Here is a 22,270-nt window from a genome sequence, read left to right on the forward strand (position 1 = left end):
GATTCAAAAATATTAAAGGTGCTGTATCTCTTACAGTATCAGATACCCAGTCACTAATATAATTTTATGCAAAATGAAAAAGCACAAAATGAAAAAGCATTTTATCTTTGAATTTAATATGTGGCAAAATGATAACATATACCAGACTATTATATTAAGATAAATATCTTTGTGATTTATTATCACATTATTTGTCTATTTCATATACTTACTATACACACAATCAAATAAATTGTCTTAGGTAAAAGAGATTCATACATGGGAAATATCAATAACTTCTGACATAGAGGATGGCAATAAAGAGTTAAAATGTACATAATAACTATCTGCACATTGATAGGCACAGTATGTAAATAAGACATTTACCAGATAGATTCAAAGACAAATTTCAACTGATAAGAACACAGTCGATTTGAAGATAGATCAACAGGTCTAGGCCTGTAAATAGAAAAAAAATAATCCAGATACATATACCTTCATGTGAGATACCTTAAAATATGTTTGTGTGAATATATATATATATATATATATATATGTGTGTGTGTGTGTGTGTGTGTGTGTGTGTGTGTATACAGAATTAAGTAAAAGATATAAAAGGAAAAATGATGTTGTTGAAAGCATGCCTATAGACTTCCCCAAATGAATGAAAAACACTAATCTACATATCTACAAATCTCAGTGAACTCTAAACTAGGATAAATGCAAAATTAAAATTCTGTTTCTCTTCTCTGCTCAAAATTAAAAGAAAAATAGTAAAAATGCTGGAAAAGAAAATTTAGGAGGAACAAAAGAAGCAACAAAGAAAAAATATGTGCATGCATCAATGTAAGATTGACTGCTGACATCTCTTAAGGGGCCATGGAGATGGAAGGCAGTGGGACAGTATCCAACATATCTGAGGAGAAGAAACTATCGACTGCCTATGGCAATGCTGCCTGAAAAATTAAAATGGAATAAATATCCATCAATAAGCAAAACTATAGACTCCATTAATAGCCCATTTCCCTTGCAATTACAAGTAAGAGTTTGTTGAGACTGGAAGTGAAAATACATATTAATTTGAATTTATGTGGGAAAAAGAACTCTGGTAAAAGTGATTATGTATCTAATAAGAGACTGTATTTACATGTCTTTTCTTTCTCATACTGATTTACAAAGTTAAGTACATAAGGCAATATCTTTAAAATTGCATTGTTGTGGGTATAACATATAGAATTGCCATATATTTGACAATAAAGCTAAGTAAATGAAGCTATATTTGAAAAAAAGAAATGACAACAGATGGTAATTTCAATCTACAGAAAGAAATAAAGAAACGAAGAGTTAACACATTAAATAATAGGCTTAATTAAAAATAAAGCTCGGGAATATGGGGGGGGCAATTAGGGGGATTATAGGGAGAACACTCATATGGGGGAGGGGGAAGAGATGGAATGGAGGCTTATGGACAGGAAACCGGGAAGGGGAATAACTTTTGAAACGTAAGTAAAGAAATGTATCTAATAAAAAATTTTAAAAAATAATTCCCATCCCCCAGAACTCACTGAACGTATTTGAGCTTTTCTTCTCTTAGCTTCTTAGAATGACATACATTTTTATAAGGCAATTATTATAACAATACATTATTATTCTTGATGTGTATTACACACATATGTGCACACACAGACATATGAAATATGAATCATAGCACATAAATAGGACAAGGTACGAGAGTCATATAATAGTAAGGTTTTCATATCCTAGTCTGTGAACTTAGCTCAATGGTAGAGTGGATTAAGTTCTCAGAATTACAAATCAAGCTTTTAACTTTTACTGGAATTATGTTAGTACAGAGATTAGGTAGACTCTTACAAACTAAGATGAACACCATAGGATCCTTAGAAAACGCTAAGAAGGTAGCCCAGAAAGCATGGTTTAAATTCACTAAAGCAATTAAAAGAAGATATTGGAGTATACTCAAGGACGATGGAAGGGCTTAGTGAAGAAATTAAACGAATAAAAGTGAAGGAGATGATATTAATTGCTTTTATCACTGTGATCAATTCCTGACAAGAAGGCATCTTGCAGGGGAAAGATTTATTTGCTACAAGGTTTGACAAGGTAGAGTACATCACAGTGAATAAGGCAGGCTATCAGGGGCGTGATGGGGCCACTTGCAATGGCTCGACTTGAGAAAGCAAAGACAGATGGTTGTCGTTGATCAGCTGGCTTACTTCTTTTAACTCAGTTCAGAAACCTAGTCCATGAAATAATTATGAACATGGTCAAAGTGGGCCTTTTCTTCTCAGTTAAAGCCATGTGCTAGCAAACTCATCGATGCATCCAAAGCGAATATCTCTTGGGCGATTTAAAATCCTGGGAATAGAGGATCAAATACCATCACAGGGAGCATTTAAGTGCCCGAACAGAGTCAATTCATGGTGTAATTTTCCAGTCTTCAATAATCTATATGATAAATTTTAGATTGGGTCACTTTTCTTATTAATTTTTAGGTTTATTGCCAATATGGGTAATAGCATTGTAATTTTTTTATTGGATAGTTTATGTATTTACATTTCCCCTTTATGTTATTCCCTTTCTCGGTTCCTCCCTCCCATTTCCCCTCCCCCTGCTTCTATGAGGATGTTCCCCTCCCACCCTGGCATTTCCCTACACTGAGGAAAAGAGCCTTCATGGAACCAAGGTGCTTCTCTTCCTATTAATGCCAGAACATGCCATCCTCTGCTATGTATGTGGCGGGAGCCATGGGTCCCTCCATGCATACTCTTTGGTTGGTGGTTTTGTTCCTGGGAGCTCTGGTGGGGTCTGCTTGGTTGATATTGTTCTTTCCATGAGGTTGCAAACCTCTTTAGCTTTTTCAGTCATTTCTCTTACTCTTCCTTTGGGGTCCCTGTGCTCAGTCCTATGGTTAGCTACAGTAAGGTTCTCAGGAGACATCCATATTAGGCTCCTATCAGCAAGCACTTCTTGGCATCAGCAATAGTGACTAGGTTTAGTGACTACATATGGAATGGATCCCTATGGATATCCTTTCCTTCAATCTCTGCTCCATTCTTTGTCACTTTATTTCTTCCTGTGAGTATATTGTCCCCCGCTTTCAGGACGGATTAAAGTATTCACACTTTGGTTTTCTGTCTTCTTGAGTTTCATGTTATCTGTGAATTGTATCTTGGGAATTCCGAGCTTTTGGGCTAATATCCACTTATCAGTGAGTGGATACCATGTGTGTTCTTTTGTGACTGGGTTACCTCACTCAGGATGGTATTTTCTAGTTCCATCCATTTGCCTAAAGAATTTCATGAAGTCATTGTTTTTAATAGCTGAGTAGTACTCCATTGTGTAAAATGTGCCACATTTTCCATTCAACTTTTCTTTATAAATTCATGCCTTTCCTACACACCCACACTCACACATGCAAATAGTATTTTAGTCCCAGCAGTCTTTGGGCCCAAAATCTTTTAAAAATATTAATGTGAACCCATAGAACAGATTTTGTTTCAGTTGACTTCTGAATTAAATTATCTACATGAAAAATACCCACCCCTTGAAAATGCCTTGTATTTGTAACAGAACATGCAGCATTTCAAAAAGAGATGCAGACCAAGATTTACAACTGATTTCAAACCAGTGACTACTTTACTCCAAGGTCACCTTATATTGATTCTGTGATGCTATTAATATTAACAGAACATGTGCCTGCATTTACATTTGTGTATCTGATGCTACAGATATTCAGAGGAAAAAGAAGAGTCATTAATTTTGAAATATATTTAAGTTGAATGCATCAAAGCCACTCATTTAATGGCTCACTTAATCACTAATATCTCTTGAAAAGAAGTCAGCATTTATGTGGTTATGTATGGAGGATGCACATTGATGATTAATAAGGTTCATAATTACACAGATCACTGCATATTTATTTTGACAATGGATTATTTAGAATACATATACTATAGTTGCTTATATAAATTGGACATTAATAAATAATATATGAGTATAAATAATGGCATAAGTACACACACACACACACACATACACACACACACACACACACACACACTCAGACACACAGAGTGCCACATTTTACCATGAAGCATTATAGCTTTGCTTTGATACTTAGAAGTATAATGTGTGCCTAATTTAATTTTTTGTAGTTTGGCAGATGTTAAGCACACAAGTTCAAGAATCATAATAGCTACATTCAGTCTCCAGCTCTGTTATATATTAGCCATGTAATCTGGTGTTTCTGTAAAATATAATAATGTCTTTCTCACTGTCTTCCTAAGGATTAAATGACTTCTTAATGGATGTATAGCTCTAGAAAGCACCAAAAAATAAAATTCTCAATATATTTTAGATATCTTTTTTTATTTTCTGATTTTGCACTTCTGAAAGATGAAGTATTTTCTTTCCTACCTGGGTCACATGCTAACTTAGATTATGATCCAGTCTAACAGACCATCATTTGCCCTTTATTATGATGGTTCCTTTAACTTTCACATTTTTATGACCCCTTTAGAATTTTTAATTCATAATACACAGCTTTAGGTAATATGGGTTCTCTCTGAGTGACATTGCTTTCCAGATATGTTTGTGCGTGCCTTTCAAGAGACTTTATGTATGTAAATGGGGTAGGGTTGTGACAGTTTCAAAATCTTGCTTGTGGTCTACCTACATCCTGTCTTTCACTGTTCCAGTTCTTTCTATACTTAAAAATGGAGTCTTTGTCTCTTTGCACTGCTCTCAAGCCTTCAACATCTAGAAAGATCTTTGGTATGCAGCATACTAATAAATTAATTTGAAAAGCATTGTGAGCTCTCAACTGCTTAATTACCACCAAGGTACTTCCAAGGGCTACTGATTTTATTCCAGGCTTAAGATACCTTTAACAACAAGTAAGAAAGAGGCAATCCCATTCTTGGTATCTGTGGTTCATTGGTCCCACATGTCTGAGGATACCAACTTCGTGGTTTCTCGAGCAATAAAAAACAATCAACCTTCGAATATGACCTTCACATATATTTCTCCCTATTTTAAACAATTTCTGGCTTGCTTCCTGTGTCTAATGACTGTAAATAGTATGTACACACTTGTTATGATTTGTTGTTTAGGAGATCATATCAAGAAAGCAATTCTATCCAGTTGCACCTGTTGGACGCAGATGGCTTTCTTAAACATTTTTATTCATGGTTGGTTGAATCCACAGATATAAAACCTATAGATATAGCAAGGTGACTGCTGTAAATCGAATAACTCTTTATTATCTAAGAATTTCTTTCATTTCCTTTGTTTATAGAGATATTTATTCTTTTTGTAAGATCTGATGTTCTTATTTCTGTTTTTATAACCCTTCTATTACCAAGACCTGCTCAGACACTACTCTGCCTGCCTTAGTCACTGGTACCCCACATTTCCTTTTCTCTTCCAGACACATGTTGCAGCTGTCATTTAACCATTTTGTATTTTAATACAGTTATTTTTACCTTCTGGGTTTTTTTTCAACATAGGGTTTCTGTTTCACCTGCATATTTACCGTAAAACATCTGAGCAGCAACCATTTACTAACTAAATTTTTAATGCAGATTTGTATTAAAAAGATTACTTCATTACCAAAATGGTGCTGGCTCTACTCAGCCTATAAGGAAAAAGGCCATTCAAATTCTAACGTCCCTTGTGCTAATGATCTCTACTCTCTTTTTGACAGAGGCATCCATCCTGAGCTATGACGGCAGCATGTATATGAAGGTCATCATGCCCATGGTGATGCACACAGAGGCAGAGGATGTTTCCTTCCGGTTCATGTCCCAGCGAGCCTATGGGCTACTGGTAGCGACTACCTCCAGGGATTCTGCAGATACACTGCGTCTAGAGTTGGATGGTGGGCGTGTCAAGCTCATGGTTAACTTAGGTATCGTATGAAGGACCCTCTGTCATTCTGTTTGGGCTTGTCTTCCCTTCTTTTCTGATTTCCATTTTTTTCATTGAATTCTTTGTTTCTTGAAAGTTAGCCACTCACCTCTTGTTTAATAGACCATGGATTAAAAAAAAAAAACCAGCAACAAATACCTTCTCCTTGTTTCTGCATGAGGGTTTGATGTCAATTTTTGGTCTCTGACGGTGGTGACTTCCTTACTAGATTATTTGTTTTCTAAGTTTCCTTTCTTGATTTTTTGGAATTGTTTAGCTTTGTGTAAAACACGCTACTTTGGTCCATCTTTTGATCAATAAATCATATTCCCATTAAATCCACCTCATTGGTCACCACTCAAAACAGTCAAAGACAGAAGGGAGGAGACAAAATGGGAGGGTGGGTGGGAGAGAGCTACACTGTGCCTTGTTTCTAATTCCATAGTAGCTATTCCTATGGATTATTCTGGTGGCCCCCATAGTACTGAGATCTTAAGTTCATTCCTAGCAGGACAAACAGCAAGTTACACTGTCCCTTTTATCCCACTGGAAACAGTTCAGAGCATGGTGTGCCTCCTGGACTCACACCTGTCTTCCTCTTAGGTGTTCTTAATCGCTTACTGGCAGCTCTTTGGGTATGAATAATGTTGCCTCATAATGTACACATAATTTGCCCCATTCTACACATATTAACTTTACCTAGATTTGAAAATGAAAATGATGATTTCAAATCTGTAGCTTTACTAGGACAAGATGTGTTCTTCCCCTGCAGGGACCTCTAATGGATATCCATTAGAACCTCACAGCCTCACGTTCCTCCCTGCTATTGACTCTCTTTACTGGATTCTAAATATTTTCTCTGGAGAATCGGAACCTCCTAGCTTTGAAAGAAAACAAACACTCGTGTCTCTGCTCTTTTCACTTAACGGAAAGCCAAATGCTCAGCGATGTCAGAATGAATGATTTAGCTGAATCCACGCTGCTCAGCTGGTGGATCCATGTGGACTTGTAGACCATGTTTGGATGTAGAGCTATTAAAGAAAGATTGGTCAGAGCCACAGACAAATGTACCTGATTTAATAGCATTGAAAAACCAACCTGTGCTGACTGAAGGATGTTTCTAAATAAACATTAACTTTGATCTGCTGTCAAGTCAACTGGTACTGATTCCAAAACATAAAAACCTTGAAGACATGGGACTGTTTTGAGTAGTGGCTCATTTAGTTCTGTGTTTTTATTTTACTTCCGGTTTTTAGCATTTATGACACAGTGCACTTTTTCCTGTCTCTTCTCACTGCCTTTAGTTTTTGGTATGTCTCTTGTTTTTTGTTTTGTTTTGTTTTTTTCTTGTCGGTGTATATGTATGTATTTGATTATTTTAGATTTGTTCTTTTTAACTATTATTCTGTTGCTGGAACTTTTACTGTGTGTGTATCTGTATTCTTGAGTTTTCAATCCTCCCTACCATCCGCCATGGTAAATCAAAAGATGGTATTCAACCCTTCAAAGGCCCAAAGCCTGCGGCCCGCATAGCAAACAGCCTTGAGAACACAGAGTACTGAGAAGCCTACAGGGACTGGCATCCCTCTGCCCCTCCCGCCTGCCCTCCCACAGAACCCTCCCCTCCTCAACTGGACCAAACCTAGCATGTTACATTACCTAAAACCAACAACCAGTTATCCTAATTTACTTCTCTGGTAAAACAGCAGAGAGACCAATGGCCCACCCAAAAGCATGATATAAAGGACCAAACCAAATATGAGACCTTGTGTAGTTCAACCCCAGAAAAGGAAAAGACAATCTTTCCTTCTCTGCCAACTTTGAAGTAAGAGGAATATGTAAATATGGGCGAGAAGGAGCCTCACAGCATCCCAGAGAGTCCATGTGTGTCTTCTAGTAGACAATTTGTTTTCCTCATTAAATGCTGTTGTGTGAAGTTATGAAGGCAACCTTGACAGGCACCACCTTCCAAGGGAAAAGGGCTGAAAGATGGGCAATGAGGAATAGAAATATAAGATATTCTCTCTCTCTCTGGCTCTCTCTCTCTGTCTCTCTCTCTCTCTCTCCCTATCTCTCAGACAACAGACACACACACACACACACACACACACACACACACACACACACACACACTGACTTATTCATAGATGCTAAATATATTCTTAGAAACACAGCATTCACAGCTTTTCCATTTTAAACTGTGGCCAAACCTGGGACCCAAGCCTTCTAAAAGAACAGCATTTGCCTTTGGACACTCGTCAGCTCAGCCTCTATCTAGCTCCTACTGTGCTGAAACAACCTGGCGGAAAGAATCTGGACATCATTAGAACACAGTTCTCTTCCTAAAGAAGAGAGTGGTTTGCTTCTGTCCCGGGGCTATGGCACATCACAGCTATGACTTTGGATTATATAATTTTCTTTCAAGCCTGACATAGGAAATTAAACATTAATCCTTGTGCTGCATACAGTCTTCATATTCAGGATTTGTCTTGAGGTTTTTAGCATTCCCTCTCCCAAACATTTTCTCCTTCGTTTTTACAGTCATTTTTTTCCTTCTGTTAACTACAGAAGAAAATTATTGTCAAGCACAATTTGCATCCATACATAGCCTCTCACAAAACTAACTTTGTTTTCTTCCTATATTTTCTTCCTTGGGCAAAGTCTCATTCTGTAGCCAAAGAGAGCCTGAAGTTCTCTAGCCTGAAGTAGCTCAGGCTAGCCTCTTGGGTGTTTGTATTTTAAGTTGTTCCCCTCCTACAGCACACACGAAACATATTCCAGATTCATTCAACTTGCTAGCCTATGTGATCTCCTATGAGAAAAACCTAGTATATATTTCTCTGACATAACTTCTACATGCCAATTAGGCTAGAATTTTCCTAAGGTTTTCTTTGCTGAAGATAGGAATATGTAGTCTTAAGCAGGTGCACAAAGCGTTGTACACCAGGTATCATGAGTTTAAAAGTTTTAAAGCCAGCTGTTGATCAACCAGTATTTGTCCCCTGTGGACTACAAAAGGAACTAACAGTATTTTGACATCGAAGTAAATTTAAAGATCTCAAAGATTGTGCTTTATTTTAAATCAGCAAAGTGGTTTTTTTTTAATGTTTGCTTTTATAAACATGAAGCTTCTGTAGGGAGTTAGTAGCAGAGCTGAGATTAGAACCCCTGTCTCTAAACTGCTGGATCCTTATGTGTTGACATTTTGATCTACACAATACAGGTCAGTGACGGGATTGTCTGAATGGTAACATTCTTGATAGTCATCCTTGAAACATCCACACAGGGGATCCCTCTTTGCCTTAGTACTCAGTTTTAATTGAGCCACATTACAGAAAAGCCACTGATAAGGATACAGCCTTTGGCATCCTCAGCATAGTTCTGGGAGTCTTCCCCTCCCACTAGAGTTTCTAAGAGCAGTGTTAGGCATTCAGCCAACCGCAATTGATTTCTCCAGATATTCTTTCTCTAGACATCCTGAACACTGCTTTAGCATAAATGAAAATCACATAGCTGACAGAAGCACTCATCGCTTCAGGTCTAGTGCAAAGTTCACCAGTATGGAAAGCCATTGGTTCTCCCAGTTCACTGAAGTAAACCAGAGGAACTAAACAAAACAAATGGTACACATACGCACACATACCCAAATGTACTTGGGCCAACTTTTTTCAGTCAGAGAGAGAGCATTCTGGCTGCTATAGAAGATAGACATCAAGGGCATGGCTTTCCCCAAATCATTCTTCTGGCTCACTCATTTTTTCATATACATATACATGTACATACATACACAGCACACACACACACACACACACACACACACATATATATATATATGTATGTATATATATATATATATATATATATATATATATATGCTCTCACCAATAAGACTGTAGCCTCAGAACTTCTAGAAAAGATACTGGGGATGTATTTTTCCCATCAAACACTTATTCTTTAGGTAAAATAATAGAATGATTAAATGTACTGTGACTTAAACATATTGTCAGCCATTCCTGAAAATCCCAACTTGATCATGTTGATTTAAATGTACTATTTAAACTTCATGGATCTATGTGCATGCCCAGGAAGGTGAGCTAAACTGAAATGCCTCTCCTTATACCAGACTCCCATCTAAAGATGAAATACTCCACCTCACACAAGCAGAGAGGAAAACTGTTTCTTGGTGGCAGTCCTTGGGTTGGTGGCTTTAGGTCCACCCCTTTTTCCCTTTTTTCCTAAGCATGTCTACCCATTCCCCATATTTCCTCCCCTTCTTCTTCAATAAGTCAGGAAGAGGTATTTCTCCAGCTTTGGGTGAGGTTAGCCTACGAATAGCACAAGTCCAGCCCCTCCTCCCTGCCTGTTCACCTCCCCAGCCCTGCTAGGGGCATGGCCTCCTCTGTCTGGTGATCGTACCAATTGCTCCAGGGCTGTTTGCTCCCACTTTTCTGTTGCGGTTGACGACACATGACAAACCTAACCGCACGAAACCAAACCCAGATTTTTCTCAAGAGATGTTCTTCTGGGGAACAAAATGAATAAAAAATTAAGAGCAACCTGCCTGCTTCCTCCGTCTTCAGGGTGACTGGACGTTATAAATTTCTCTTAACTGGATTGAGCATAGTTTTATTCTGTTGGCCTGGTTGCCACTAATTCCTATTTCACATGTCCACTTAAAATAGCTCACTTTAGTGGAACACAAACAGTGGCATAATGTCACACTTGTCCTCTGAAAACTATTGGGTGAGCCTTAAGCAGAAAAAGAGTTTATTCACTGATATGTTTCCCTTATAGCTTTTTTTCTTCATCATTGGCTTTGGCCTTTTAAACTCTGAGGTGATATAAATCCTGAGTGGAGTTTCCACCAACCCAAACTACCCCGAGGTCCATCTCAGCAGTTTGGTAACAGTTGCCAAGATATTTCTCTAGCCATTGCTGCCCAGTTCCCCACTGGCCTCTCATGGCTCCACTCAGTAATTCCCATCATGTGTGTCTATAACTGCCAGACAGTAATTAATAAAGCAATAGCTACTCTGAGCTCTGGCACAGAATATCGAGTTGTGGTTGTCAGCAGGCAATTAGACAATTCTTTCCCACGTTTCCCATTTAAGAGATAAAACCCAAACCAAAAGATTTTTCTCTTGTTGTGATACAAACTTGCAGAATAAAATAGGCAGGATGTCAAAGGAACCCATGACCTCCTCCACACGCACCTGCCCTGCCTTCTCCCTGAATGCTCTAGACACTTCATTTCGTCTGGGCATTTGGGCAGGAAGACAGAGATAGGCTTCGTGAGTGGGCTGGTCTGGGAGCCTTTGAACCAATGACAATCAGGAAAGCCAATCAATTGTAACAACCTACTAGGGTTTTTTTGTACCCTACACCTGATTGACCCCACCTCTCTAAAATCTGTGATGGGTGTTTGTGCGGTTAGCTGTTTGCAAGTGGCCATTTTATGAAAGAAAATGACCAGGTGGTGTTAACCCTTTCCTCGTGTCTAAGGGTGATGGCAAGTGTGCCTACACAAATTTCAACAGTCTTTGGGGCCCAACCTAAAATGAGGGTGGAGGGAGCTGGATTTTAGAAAAAGAGAAAGGGTTAAATACTACCCTGTGAAACTTCAAGGGTATATATTTTTTAAAAAAAATGATACAATGTGCCAGACTGGTGATTACATTTGGAACTCTAATTCAAAATTCTCGTTATTGCTTTCAAAGATCAGTTTAAGGACATAAATTATAATTATAAATTATAATAATCTAATAATTATAATAATCTGTATTTGGTGGAAGAATTTTTCTAATTTCTGAAATATGACAAAATTAACATTTCAAAACCCAATGGTGTAATATTTTATGCGAATGAATAGGTAATTTTTGAAAACCAAAAAAAAAAAAAAAGAGAGAGAGAGAGAAAATTAGTCTTGATGTCTATTGTGGATATATATGTATACCAGTATATATCTCTATACATATGTGTATATATGTGTGTGTGTGTATATATATATGTATCCAACTTTACTAAGTAATATACTGTACATATACACCCACCCTTAATCTTGTACATATTGTATATGTATATATATAAATATAAAATGGCCACATTTCTTGCGTGTGTCTGTCCCCGGAAGGGTGGACTGATTGTTTTTGGATGTCTGCAGCTGTTACCTTGAAGGATGCAATTTCATCTTTCATTTATTTTTCCCCATCTAGACTGTATCAGGATAAACTGTAACTCCAGTAAGTTTTTCCTCAAGTTTCATTTTGTTCTTTAAAAAGAAAAGAAAAACTGACTTTATTTTGTTTACTGTTTTATGAGCACTGCTTTTATTTGGATTGTTTTATTTTTTTGACAAGTTTTGGAGGGGAGTCAGAGATAACAATTTTGAGGGTTGGGGTGATGGTTTTTATAAGTCTTTGTGTATGGTGTCTCTGATGGAGGCGGGTCCTCCCTTCTCCCCTTTTCTTGCATTTGTTCTATGTGCAGAAAAGGAGGAAAGGTCTGTGGATGCTGCAGTCACCTGAAAATTAATTACAATGGTAATGTGTTGTCTTCAGGAACTTAGCCTTGGGGTGAACGAAAACCCTTAGTTGAGAGCAGCCAGTACGCACTTCTCCACTACCCCAAATTGTAGCCTACAGATGCAACAGATGCAAAGTTCATGACCCAGAGGTGGCTGCTGACTCTGACATTTCTTTCCTGGCATTTATCACTGTAGGGGATTTGAGAGGGGCAGGCAAAAGCCTGTTCTTGGAGATGATGCAACATTTTAACCAAAAAGACTCAACGATTTCCTCTGAAGGAGGATGACCATTCATCCTTTTCCCTATTTTCCACTCAAATGTCCCAGCTCTTGAAGAAAGATCCTAAGAATATATATGCTGAAAACATTCCATTCTCTTTCTCTGTCTTAAAAGTGAACATTAACTATAGGTGAGGAGGATGGGAAAGAGGAAGACAAAGAAAAGATGGGACTGGAAAGAATAGGCCATAATGATTAAAAAGGAAAATATTCACTGAGTATTCTTGTGTCTTATGCCAGCTGGTCTAATTAATACTCCCTTGTATAACAAGGCATCCTAAAATTTCAGTGACTCAAAACAACAGAAGGATTTCTTTCTAATTCAAATGAAGTCTAGTGCCAGTTGAATGGCTCTCCCAGACCACTTTTTTCAAAGATATAATTCAAGTCAAGATTGTAGGATTCTTTCTTGAGGTAGGTCAACCCCCTTGGAAAACATCAGTTCTGCATCCACAGAAAGGAGAGATCTTGGGTAGTTAAACAGTATGCTTCACTGACTTGTCTGGAAGTAGTCTTCATCACTTCTGTATACTTCTCTTTACCAGATGTGACTCCATTCTGCATTTAGGGAATATAGTCTTTGGAGCATTTTGGAAGAGCAATTCAATCATTTAAGCATCCTACACCATGGTGTTATCTGGGCTCTGGCCTTTTCTTTACTAGAATCTTCCTAGAGGAATGAATGCAGAGAGGGAATAACAAACAAACATATCTTTCATTGACTTAAAAGATCTTACAAGAATTATATAGTAGCTGGGTCAGCCTTCTATCTTACATGTAGTATCAGTATGACAAATTAATAAGGCATAGTTCTTCACATTTTAGGAAAACATCAAGGAAATGTAAGAAAAGTTACACATATAAACAAACCCTCCAGAGAAAGTTTTACATGTATCTTGGCATTACTTACAGTTATTTTAAGCAATGTCCTATTTTGCTGTGTTAAAATATTTCTAATTAGGCAGAAATTTCTCATGTTATTTAGATGGCTAAAAGCCTAATTAAAACACTCTTTCTTTCCAAAGCCTGAAGTTTAAGAGATTTTGTTGTTTTAAACAGCATTTAAGGATATAATTTTGATCCCCCGAAGTCACTGATCAAGAGCCTACAAATTAAGTCTATAAATTTGTGCAGGCCTCACCTCCATCACATTAAGGTCACTGCCATCACTCACCAGGTTCCTCACTTGTTCATTTGCATTTAAATCCTGCTTCTACCCTTAGCCCCAGGCAATTACTGATGTACACGTTTTTCTGCACATTTTTTGGACATTTCATATGTGGAATCTTATATGTCAGACTTGAGTCTGATTTCTTTAGAAATTATAGCATTCCTATGAGAAGATTTTTCCTTTCCTTTTGAACTGACATATAGGGGCTAGATAGGAATTGAACATGAAGTAGAAAGTCTCATTCCCAGACTGCATTGACTTCTGAGAATTACTTCAAGAGAAGAAGTGAAGGTTATTTGATCAAGATATCAACAGGTGTTTCTCTGTTCCAACCCCACTTGCTCATGAAGTCAATTTCATATATCCTTTATGACTAATCCAGGATGGTTCCAGTGTTTTGTACCAGGATTATCATGGCTGGGAAAAGCTGATAGAGTGTTTTCTCCTTGGAACCATGGGCATCCTTGAGAGGAACACATTGCAGCAAGGGTATGTTCTCAAGCCACTTGGTCACAGCATCGGGAGTACGTAACTAGTCCTCATTTAAGGGCTGGATGGATTTTATTTGAAGTCTTACTTTTCAATTCTCATGATAATCACTTAAGATGCTGTCAGTTAATCTTACAGAACCCATCAGGATAGTAGTATACTGTCCAGTGGCTGAACCATAATTGCCTCAAAGAGAAAAGAGTTTCTTTAAGCAAATCTAGTATCGTTAGTACAGAAGCACGCAGACATAGATATAGAGTAATGTAGAACCATGAAGTAAATGTGACAGGTTTTCCTATGGTAGATTTCAGGGTTGAAGCATTGTTATGGCTGAAATTGGAAACAAAATAATGCATTATGTAGAAGCCTTTAATATGTGTGGACATTTAAGAGATTAAAAAAATAAATAAAGGCATTTTTTTGTATATCTTATATTCTCTAATCCATCTTTAACATTATTGCCACATGTATGAAAGAACTTGAGAACACTATGCGACTAAATTTGGAGAGAGAACATGTACCAGTGATTGGATCATCTTCTTGCTGATTTCCCATCAGGATTCACAGCTTCATCTCATTTGACAGAGGAAGTTGTTTCTTTAATAGGAGTGCATGTTCTTGCTGCTTCTTACCCAATTGTCAACTAGAGTTCCACTTTATAGAAAATAACATCACCTTGTAGCCTGAAATGGGGAGGGAAGAAGGTTTCTTCCCAAGCCTCAGCTTTCTCTCCTTCTACCATCTCAGGGGAAGGCACAGAGTGTTATTGTTCAAGTTTTGAACCAATCTTGGGTGATTATTCTCCTACAGGAGACATACAAAATTGAATGAGTTAAGTCTAAGTACACGTTCAGAATTATTTCTAGTATCTCTTTTATAGACTGTTGGTTCTCAGAAAAGTTATTTAGGGAAAATAATGGATGCTGTGCATTTCCTACTTATCTGCTGCAAGGTATTCTGGGAAATGGTTATTTCTTAGGGATTCTGTGACATTTTTAAAGGAGAGAAAACATGAAAACAGAGAAAGATGAGGGAAGTCTTGAGGCAGAGATGAAACTTTCATCTGGCCAGCTTCCTTTGACCATCCTGTCACTAACCATAGCCTCCTTCATCTTGAGAGTTTCACCTCATACTCAGTTCTCACACTGTATATTTCTTGGTATCTCTGATATGCCTCTGGCTTCCAAATCCTTTTAGGGAAGCACACCATGAATTACATCATCAATACTCTCACCCAACATATCAGAGTGCACACAACAAGATCTTTGGTTAAATTGAGCTCATCTCTGTATTTGATTCATCTGGCAAGAGTGTGTTTGAAGATATTTGAAAAAGAAAATTACAGTTTAGAATCTATTTTTTTGAAACAAAAAATCCAAAAGACTAATGGAGTCGGTAGTCACTGTGGGGGACTGAACTCCAGGTTGACCTGGAAGTTTGTTAGCAAAATCAGAGCTGCTATCTGGAGAATTCTGGAGGAAATTCCCTATTGCTATGGTTCTGGTTGCTTGAGGTGGTCCACAAACCCGGAGGCACCCCCCATCTGAAAACAGGTAAGATGTTCTCATTGATTGGAATGTTTGCTGTGATGAAAGTATGGGGCATGATCATGATTTGCTGACCTTTCCTTTGATTATAATTGTGCCATAAATCTGAAGATGTCAAACCAAGTGACATATGAATGAATACTAGACCCTTGTGTTCACTAAAGAAAATGTCGTGAATACATATTGACAGGTGTCAATTTGGCCTTTGTTTTCTCAGCATGAACCTCCTCTCACAGGTTCCCAGCCCTGTGATGAGGCCTATAGGAACTTTGAACTTGTGTGTCACTACTTAGGTAGGTGTAGAAACCCCAGCCTCTCTCTAATTACTTTAACTTTGAAGTCTTATTAATTTTTCTATAATAGGCTCATGTTTTCTTAGACATACCTGGTGGGCCATTAAAAAAATATGGATGCTTCAGGGGAACTTTTCTGAGGTGGTCTGCTTTCCAGGTACATGGCATTAGTCTTGCCATAAAGTTTCATTCTTTCACATCCTGGCTCTAAAAACTACTCAGGTTTGCTGGAGAGTTTCTTCCGTTCATGTATCACCTTCTTTATTATGTACCTGTTGTTTTGACTTAACTCCCTGCCTTCATTTTCTCCACCTACTCCATATATAGTTTTGGCAAAGTCAACAGTGTGTGAGTAGTTCTTGCTTAATATAAGCATAGCTTGGCAAGGTGCATTTTATTATACTAGATATCTGTCTTTTTCTCTCCTTCTGTTACTTCCTCCTTACCTCCTTTCCTCTTGCTTCCCATCCATCTCTCCAATTCTCTTTACTCCATAGACTAATATCAGAATATGGGATTTTATACTCTGGCCAGATCTATGTGAGACTCACAGAACTGTTTTATTTCACTCATCTGTTTAACTCACGCTTGTCACAGTCTCTCCTGGAGGATAATTCTTTACCCTTAAGTTTTTCTGGAAGGAAATTCTAAAACTGTCTTTAGTCCATTCTCATCACAGACAGCCACTTATCTTAGAGGTTTAGTGGATTAGAAAATCACAAAGTAAGATCCCATGCATAATAATGCTTTATTGATCTGTCTGTGTGCATGGTGCCGGAAAGTTTCCATTTTTATAAGAAATGATAATAGCCAAACTTTTTAAAAAAAAGTAAAATTGGTTTTACTTTTAAGTACTTTAAAGACATATATGGAATAAAAGACATTAGCAATAAAAATTCTCTTTTCTGACTTTGCTCATAGCCACTCATTCCCTTCCTCAAATACAGTGAGAAATACCAAATTTCATACATATTCCTTCATAGACTTGTAATTATATTCACTCTTGATATGTCTTGGACTCAAATAATAACAGTTTTCCACATATTATTTTCAAATATGATACATTTTCTAAGGGATTCTATGTGGTTAACACTTATCACAGTAATTTGACAAGATCTAGAATTACCCAGGGACCAAACTTCTGTGCCTATCTATGAAAAAATTTTAAGAGTGAATTAACTGAGAAGAAAATGTTTATACTTAAGTTAGGCAGTGCCTCCCCAAAGATTGGATTAGCAGAAAAATCACAGGAGAGAGTGAGCTGAGCACCAGCACTTATCTCCTCTCTCCTGACTAAGAACACAAGGTACTCAGCTGCCTCATACCTCATGCCTTCCCTGCAGGAAGAAAATATAGATCCTTCATTTTGTACATTCCTTTTTATCAGACATTTTGTTGCAACAAGAAGAAAATAGCGAAGACAGAAAACAGTCCATGGTAGAATATTGAAAATTTTATTCTTTTGAATAATCATATAATACAACATTTGAGGAGATATAGAATTTTATAATGTTCTGTTTTTAATGGTCTAGACTACTAATATGAGTTGGTAATTTTTCACTCCTTTATTTCTACAAAAAATAAGAAAATGTAGGATTTTTTTTAAAAGTAGTCTTTTCTTACATCTACAATAACGTCTCTTGGGTAAATCTTTACAAGTTGAATTGCTTGGCCAGAACATCAGTAGATTGTACATATTGAAAGGCACTCCAGCAGGGAGTAAACACACATGTAATTACTATGTGAATGCCTGTTTTTCCTTATCTTTGCATACTGTTCCATAGTATAAAACTATTACTCATTAATTGTAAATAGCTTTTCAAAGGGTGTCATATACAAAAATGACAGCTCACTGTTACCTATAGATTCTTCTCTTTAATTCTTCATGTCTTCAGTTATACATAGAGACCATTGCCATTTAATGTTTTGATGACCACTGTTACCTGAAGTATTTTATTGCCACTCTGCTATAGCTGTATATGGTAATGAAGATATTACAGCATCAACTCATCAAAGTTTGTCTTTTTCTATATTAATGTTGACCTTTGTTAGAATGTCAACCAAGAGGGGCAATTTAATGTGAGGAGGGACCCGGATCCAAATAGCTGAAGTCAATACCTGCTTTTCTCATGTGTCATCCATCTATGAACCTTTAGAAGACTCTCTTCAAGTCCCAATTTTCTCTCTTATAAAATGGAAATGTTATAGTACCCTTCTGAGTAAGAACAGGTGACACATAGCTAACATGCGCAAGAAATGGTGGTGGTAATGATGATAGATGCTGTCATAGTGTCTCAAGTGGAAAGATGTTCTATTGGCAGTTTCGCATGTTTGGAAATGGATAGCAATGGGTCCTTAAGTCGGATTTGTTAACTGCTTAGCAGATAGCTATACAAGAGTTATTCTTATTTTTTCCAGGCAATTACTTTTGCCAAACACTTCTAACACTTCTAGAACCACCATTGGACTTACCATCAATAAAGGAACTAAATAAAGTATTAAAAGAGGCTCTCTTTAAACCACATTGAGATTTCTTCTTCACTGCATATTATGTCTGACAGATACTTGCTGTTCAATCAGAGCTAATAAGAGCTAATAGAAATGCAAGTTCTTCTGCATTTGTTTGGGAGACCATGGTATCATTTTAATAAAAGCTTAATAGTGTTCTAAACTAAGAATATTCTCTTTAAAATGCATTGATCGGACTAGAAAAGTTTTGCTTTAATTTCTACAAATCTAAATTTTATGTAATATAATCAAAGTTAAAACAAAATAAAGTTAGAGACATAAGAACTTTTTTTTGAGGCAAAAGTGTTGATTTCTGGATAAGAAAAAATATGCCTGCTTTGGTCTCAGGATATACTCTTTGTTGTGGCTTTGAAAAATCATCAAGTTTGTGTGGACAACAGTGAGAAAAAGGGTTAGCTCTCTTTGAGAAGGGTATTTTTATAGTCTTATTTCAGAATCAATCAGCTTGTTGAAACGTGACATGATGAGTAAACATGTAAGATCATCATACCCAGCCTGCTGCATGATTAAAATTATATACACCATCAGGACAGGTGGCTCTTTGTTATCAGATACTCCCATGGTTCTCAGGAAAAGGAGAAAATGAATATCAATTTAACAATGATAACTACAATACCATTTATTTCCAACTCCTAGAGGTATCCTTTGAGAACACGTCTAACCAGACATTAACAAAGGGACAAGAAAGTTTCACTCGTCACCTTTAATCAATGATGCTTTTGCTATGGTATTTAATTCCTCCCTGAGATCCAGAGTGTAGAGAATTATCTTTTGTGTACATTGAGCATCTAACATGCAGCAGTATTCTTGGAAAGATATGTCAACACCCACAATTCATACGGAATTTAGAAAAATATAAGAATTAGGATTACATAGCTAGTAAGAAAGTAGATGAAATGTGAGTTTACAGTGACACTGTGGGTGAGCGGCTTGTTAGAATTTTTTGTCTCATCTAAAGCCAAAATAATGGCAAAGGAGAAAAAGACACTAGACTGTGGTGAAATTGCAAGCCATAAGTATAAACAAGATGAGAAGAGTTATTGAATAATAAGATGTAACCTACTGGAACTCTCTTATCTGAATATCTTCAAAGAAGGCAAGCTATATTTTTAAATTGAAGACTGTTCTACTGTGACCAATGAACCAAGCAGTTAGGATATAGTACTTGCCTGCTTTTTACATAAACTATCAATTTAATCAAACAAAGCATTAAAACTTTTATTCATGTTGATCTATTTCTATATGAATGCCAGATTTATACCTTTTAATTGTGGACTTTCCAGCAAAACACAGAAGAAATTCTTATAGACTGAGGATTGTCCTTGTCAATTTCCTTGCCCCACCCCTAGCATACCTTGTTTCCCTTAGAGAAGGTGGAGATCAGATTCATCTATCTGCAGTCTCTCAGAGATCTTTTTCCACGTTGAAAATATGACATGAAGTTAAATAAAATAGGTTCTTCTTTCACATTGTAAGTGCACTGTCCATTTAGAGGCATGAAGCTCTTCACTGAGCTGTGTCTACCTCCCCTTGTTCTTGTTTCTTAGCTTTGACTTGAACATCATTCTATGAGCTCTTGCTTGAAGCTGTGCAAACAGTATGCCTACTCACCTTTCCAACACATGTAATTTAGAGCCAAAATGCTATTACTGCTTTTTCTACCTCTTGAGTGTTTATGTATTCTCATGAATTTTGTTTAACTATCACAGTTAGATTTGGGAGTGGTAACTTCAGTAAGCACCAGCATTGGGCACAAATTCTATTTTGAAGACTAGAGGACATTAAAGTAAACTTAGACTGAGATTAGGTTTGAGGAATTTGTGATCAGACAAAGCAAGGTAGGCATTATAAATGAACGAGCAAATACTGAGTTGTTTCCTATATGTTTTTACAAAAGCTATACTTTAAAATGTCAAAATGTAAATCCAATGTATGAGAAGTATCCAGTAACCTATTTAACTGACTTTCCAATGTGATAGACCTAATAAAGCATATAATTAATCAATCACAGGGTCTCTCCCTGGTATTTCTTTCTCTGTTCTATAAAATGCACCCCCTCTATTCCTTAAGCAGAGCTCCTTACCCACTTCTGAGTTTGAATTCCTGATTCACAACTCACTAGTTCTTCAGGTGAACTTTAATGTCTTACTAAACCTCAGTTTACCTTTTGAATATAGTTTGGCTATTAATAATTAACGAGGTATAAACTATACAATGACCATTCACGAAAGCTAATCTTATCAAACAAAACCCTTCATTTCCATTTGGTAGTGAGATAAATGTAGCCAAAGCTAGAATTTTGCTTTAATTAGATCATATGTGCATACATATGAAATATGTACATGTAAACTATATATATATATACATACATGTGTGTTTATGTATATAATCATGTTTTACTAAATCTCACTAAATAGATTATAATTTGAAATCTAGGCTTCCTGGAGCCATTAGCCACAAACAGAAGTTTGCTTATTGACTCTGAAAAGCTTAATCAATTTAGTTTTCAGTTTCAGGATCAACCTGAGAAGGAAATTTACAGACTAAACAATGCTAGTTCTAAAAGAAATGGCATAATTTGACAGAACAATTGTTCGTCAGTTCAAAGAGCTTGCTACACAATCATGAGGACCAGGGTTTGAAATCCACCAGCTGGCTTCTGAGTATGACAGGTGTGCGTGTGCAAATGCATGCAACACGCACACACACACACACACACACACACAGACTGTGAAATATTTACACTTAGACATTTAATAAGTAGTGAAATACTCTTTTCTGGTTATTCTACTGTCTAAGTAACTGGAATCACATAGCGTTTAACAGAGTTTATTAAAAATTAGGAGTTGCTTGGTTTTTGTTGTAAATTACTGAAAAGAATCTTCCAACCACACATACACAATTTCATCTGGAAATTGGGCTACTTCTGAGAACATTTGATTATGTGCTATCTGGAAACAAAATTACTATGCTTCCATCCACAATCCTTTTACTCTCTGTCAACCACAGAGCTGTAGTCTACTGAATGGCAGACTTCTAGAAAAGGAAAATCAAGAGCATGTATGTAAGCAAGAGGGGTGGTGCACAGTTACAATAATCCGTGTTCATTAATCTGAATTGTCGAGGAACCATTGCATGTGCATCCAAAAGGGAAGAAATGTGTAAGAGAAACCATGTGCTCTAAGGCAAAACATTTCGAGCGACTATGAGTTCAAGAGTCCCCTTAGCCTCTGGGGCGCATATTTAATATCAACATACTGCAGATGAAGAATTGTGGGCCCGTGGGAGCCAGTGTATTGCCGGAGGTCTCAGGATGACAAATGGCAAGCATGAGTCTTTGTAATTTTTGTATTTATTTTAAATGAGTATCTGCTTGTCACTTAAAGTAAGCTTTTACAATGACACATTTTCCCCTCAGAATTAGAAAAAAAAAAAACAACCCAAAACCAATACACACACCAACAAGCAAATACTTCAAAGATCCTACCAAACAAACATAAAACCCACAAGCAGACCAAATGCTGGAGGCGGC

At 37.0% G+C, this 22,270-nt stretch overlaps 1 protein-coding gene across 32 annotated transcripts in view; it reads left to right on the plus strand.

The window, feature by feature from the left end:
* Nrxn3 (neurexin 3) overlaps positions 1 to 22,270 on the plus strand; it is a 1,618,001-nt gene that overhangs the window by 630,104 nt on the left and 965,627 nt on the right. For 26 of the 32 annotated variants that reach the window (XR_015621666.1, XR_015621667.1, XR_015621670.1 and 23 more), the window contains 2 exon segments: positions 5,705 to 5,908; positions 12,120 to 12,146. Coding sequence is in view for 24 of the 32 variants with exons in the window: in XM_087552049.1 (XP_087408175.1) it covers positions 5,705 to 5,908; positions 12,120 to 12,146 (231 nt within the window). In the remaining 8 variants the exon portion in view is untranslated. 32 annotated transcript variants of the gene reach the window in all.

The sequence above is a fragment of the Rattus norvegicus genome, chromosome 6, assembly GCF_021556685.1.
Source record: "Rattus norvegicus strain SHRSP/BbbUtx chromosome 6, alternate assembly SHRSP_T2T, whole genome shotgun sequence".
Taxonomy (NCBI): Eukaryota; Metazoa; Chordata; class Mammalia; order Rodentia; family Muridae; genus Rattus; species Rattus norvegicus.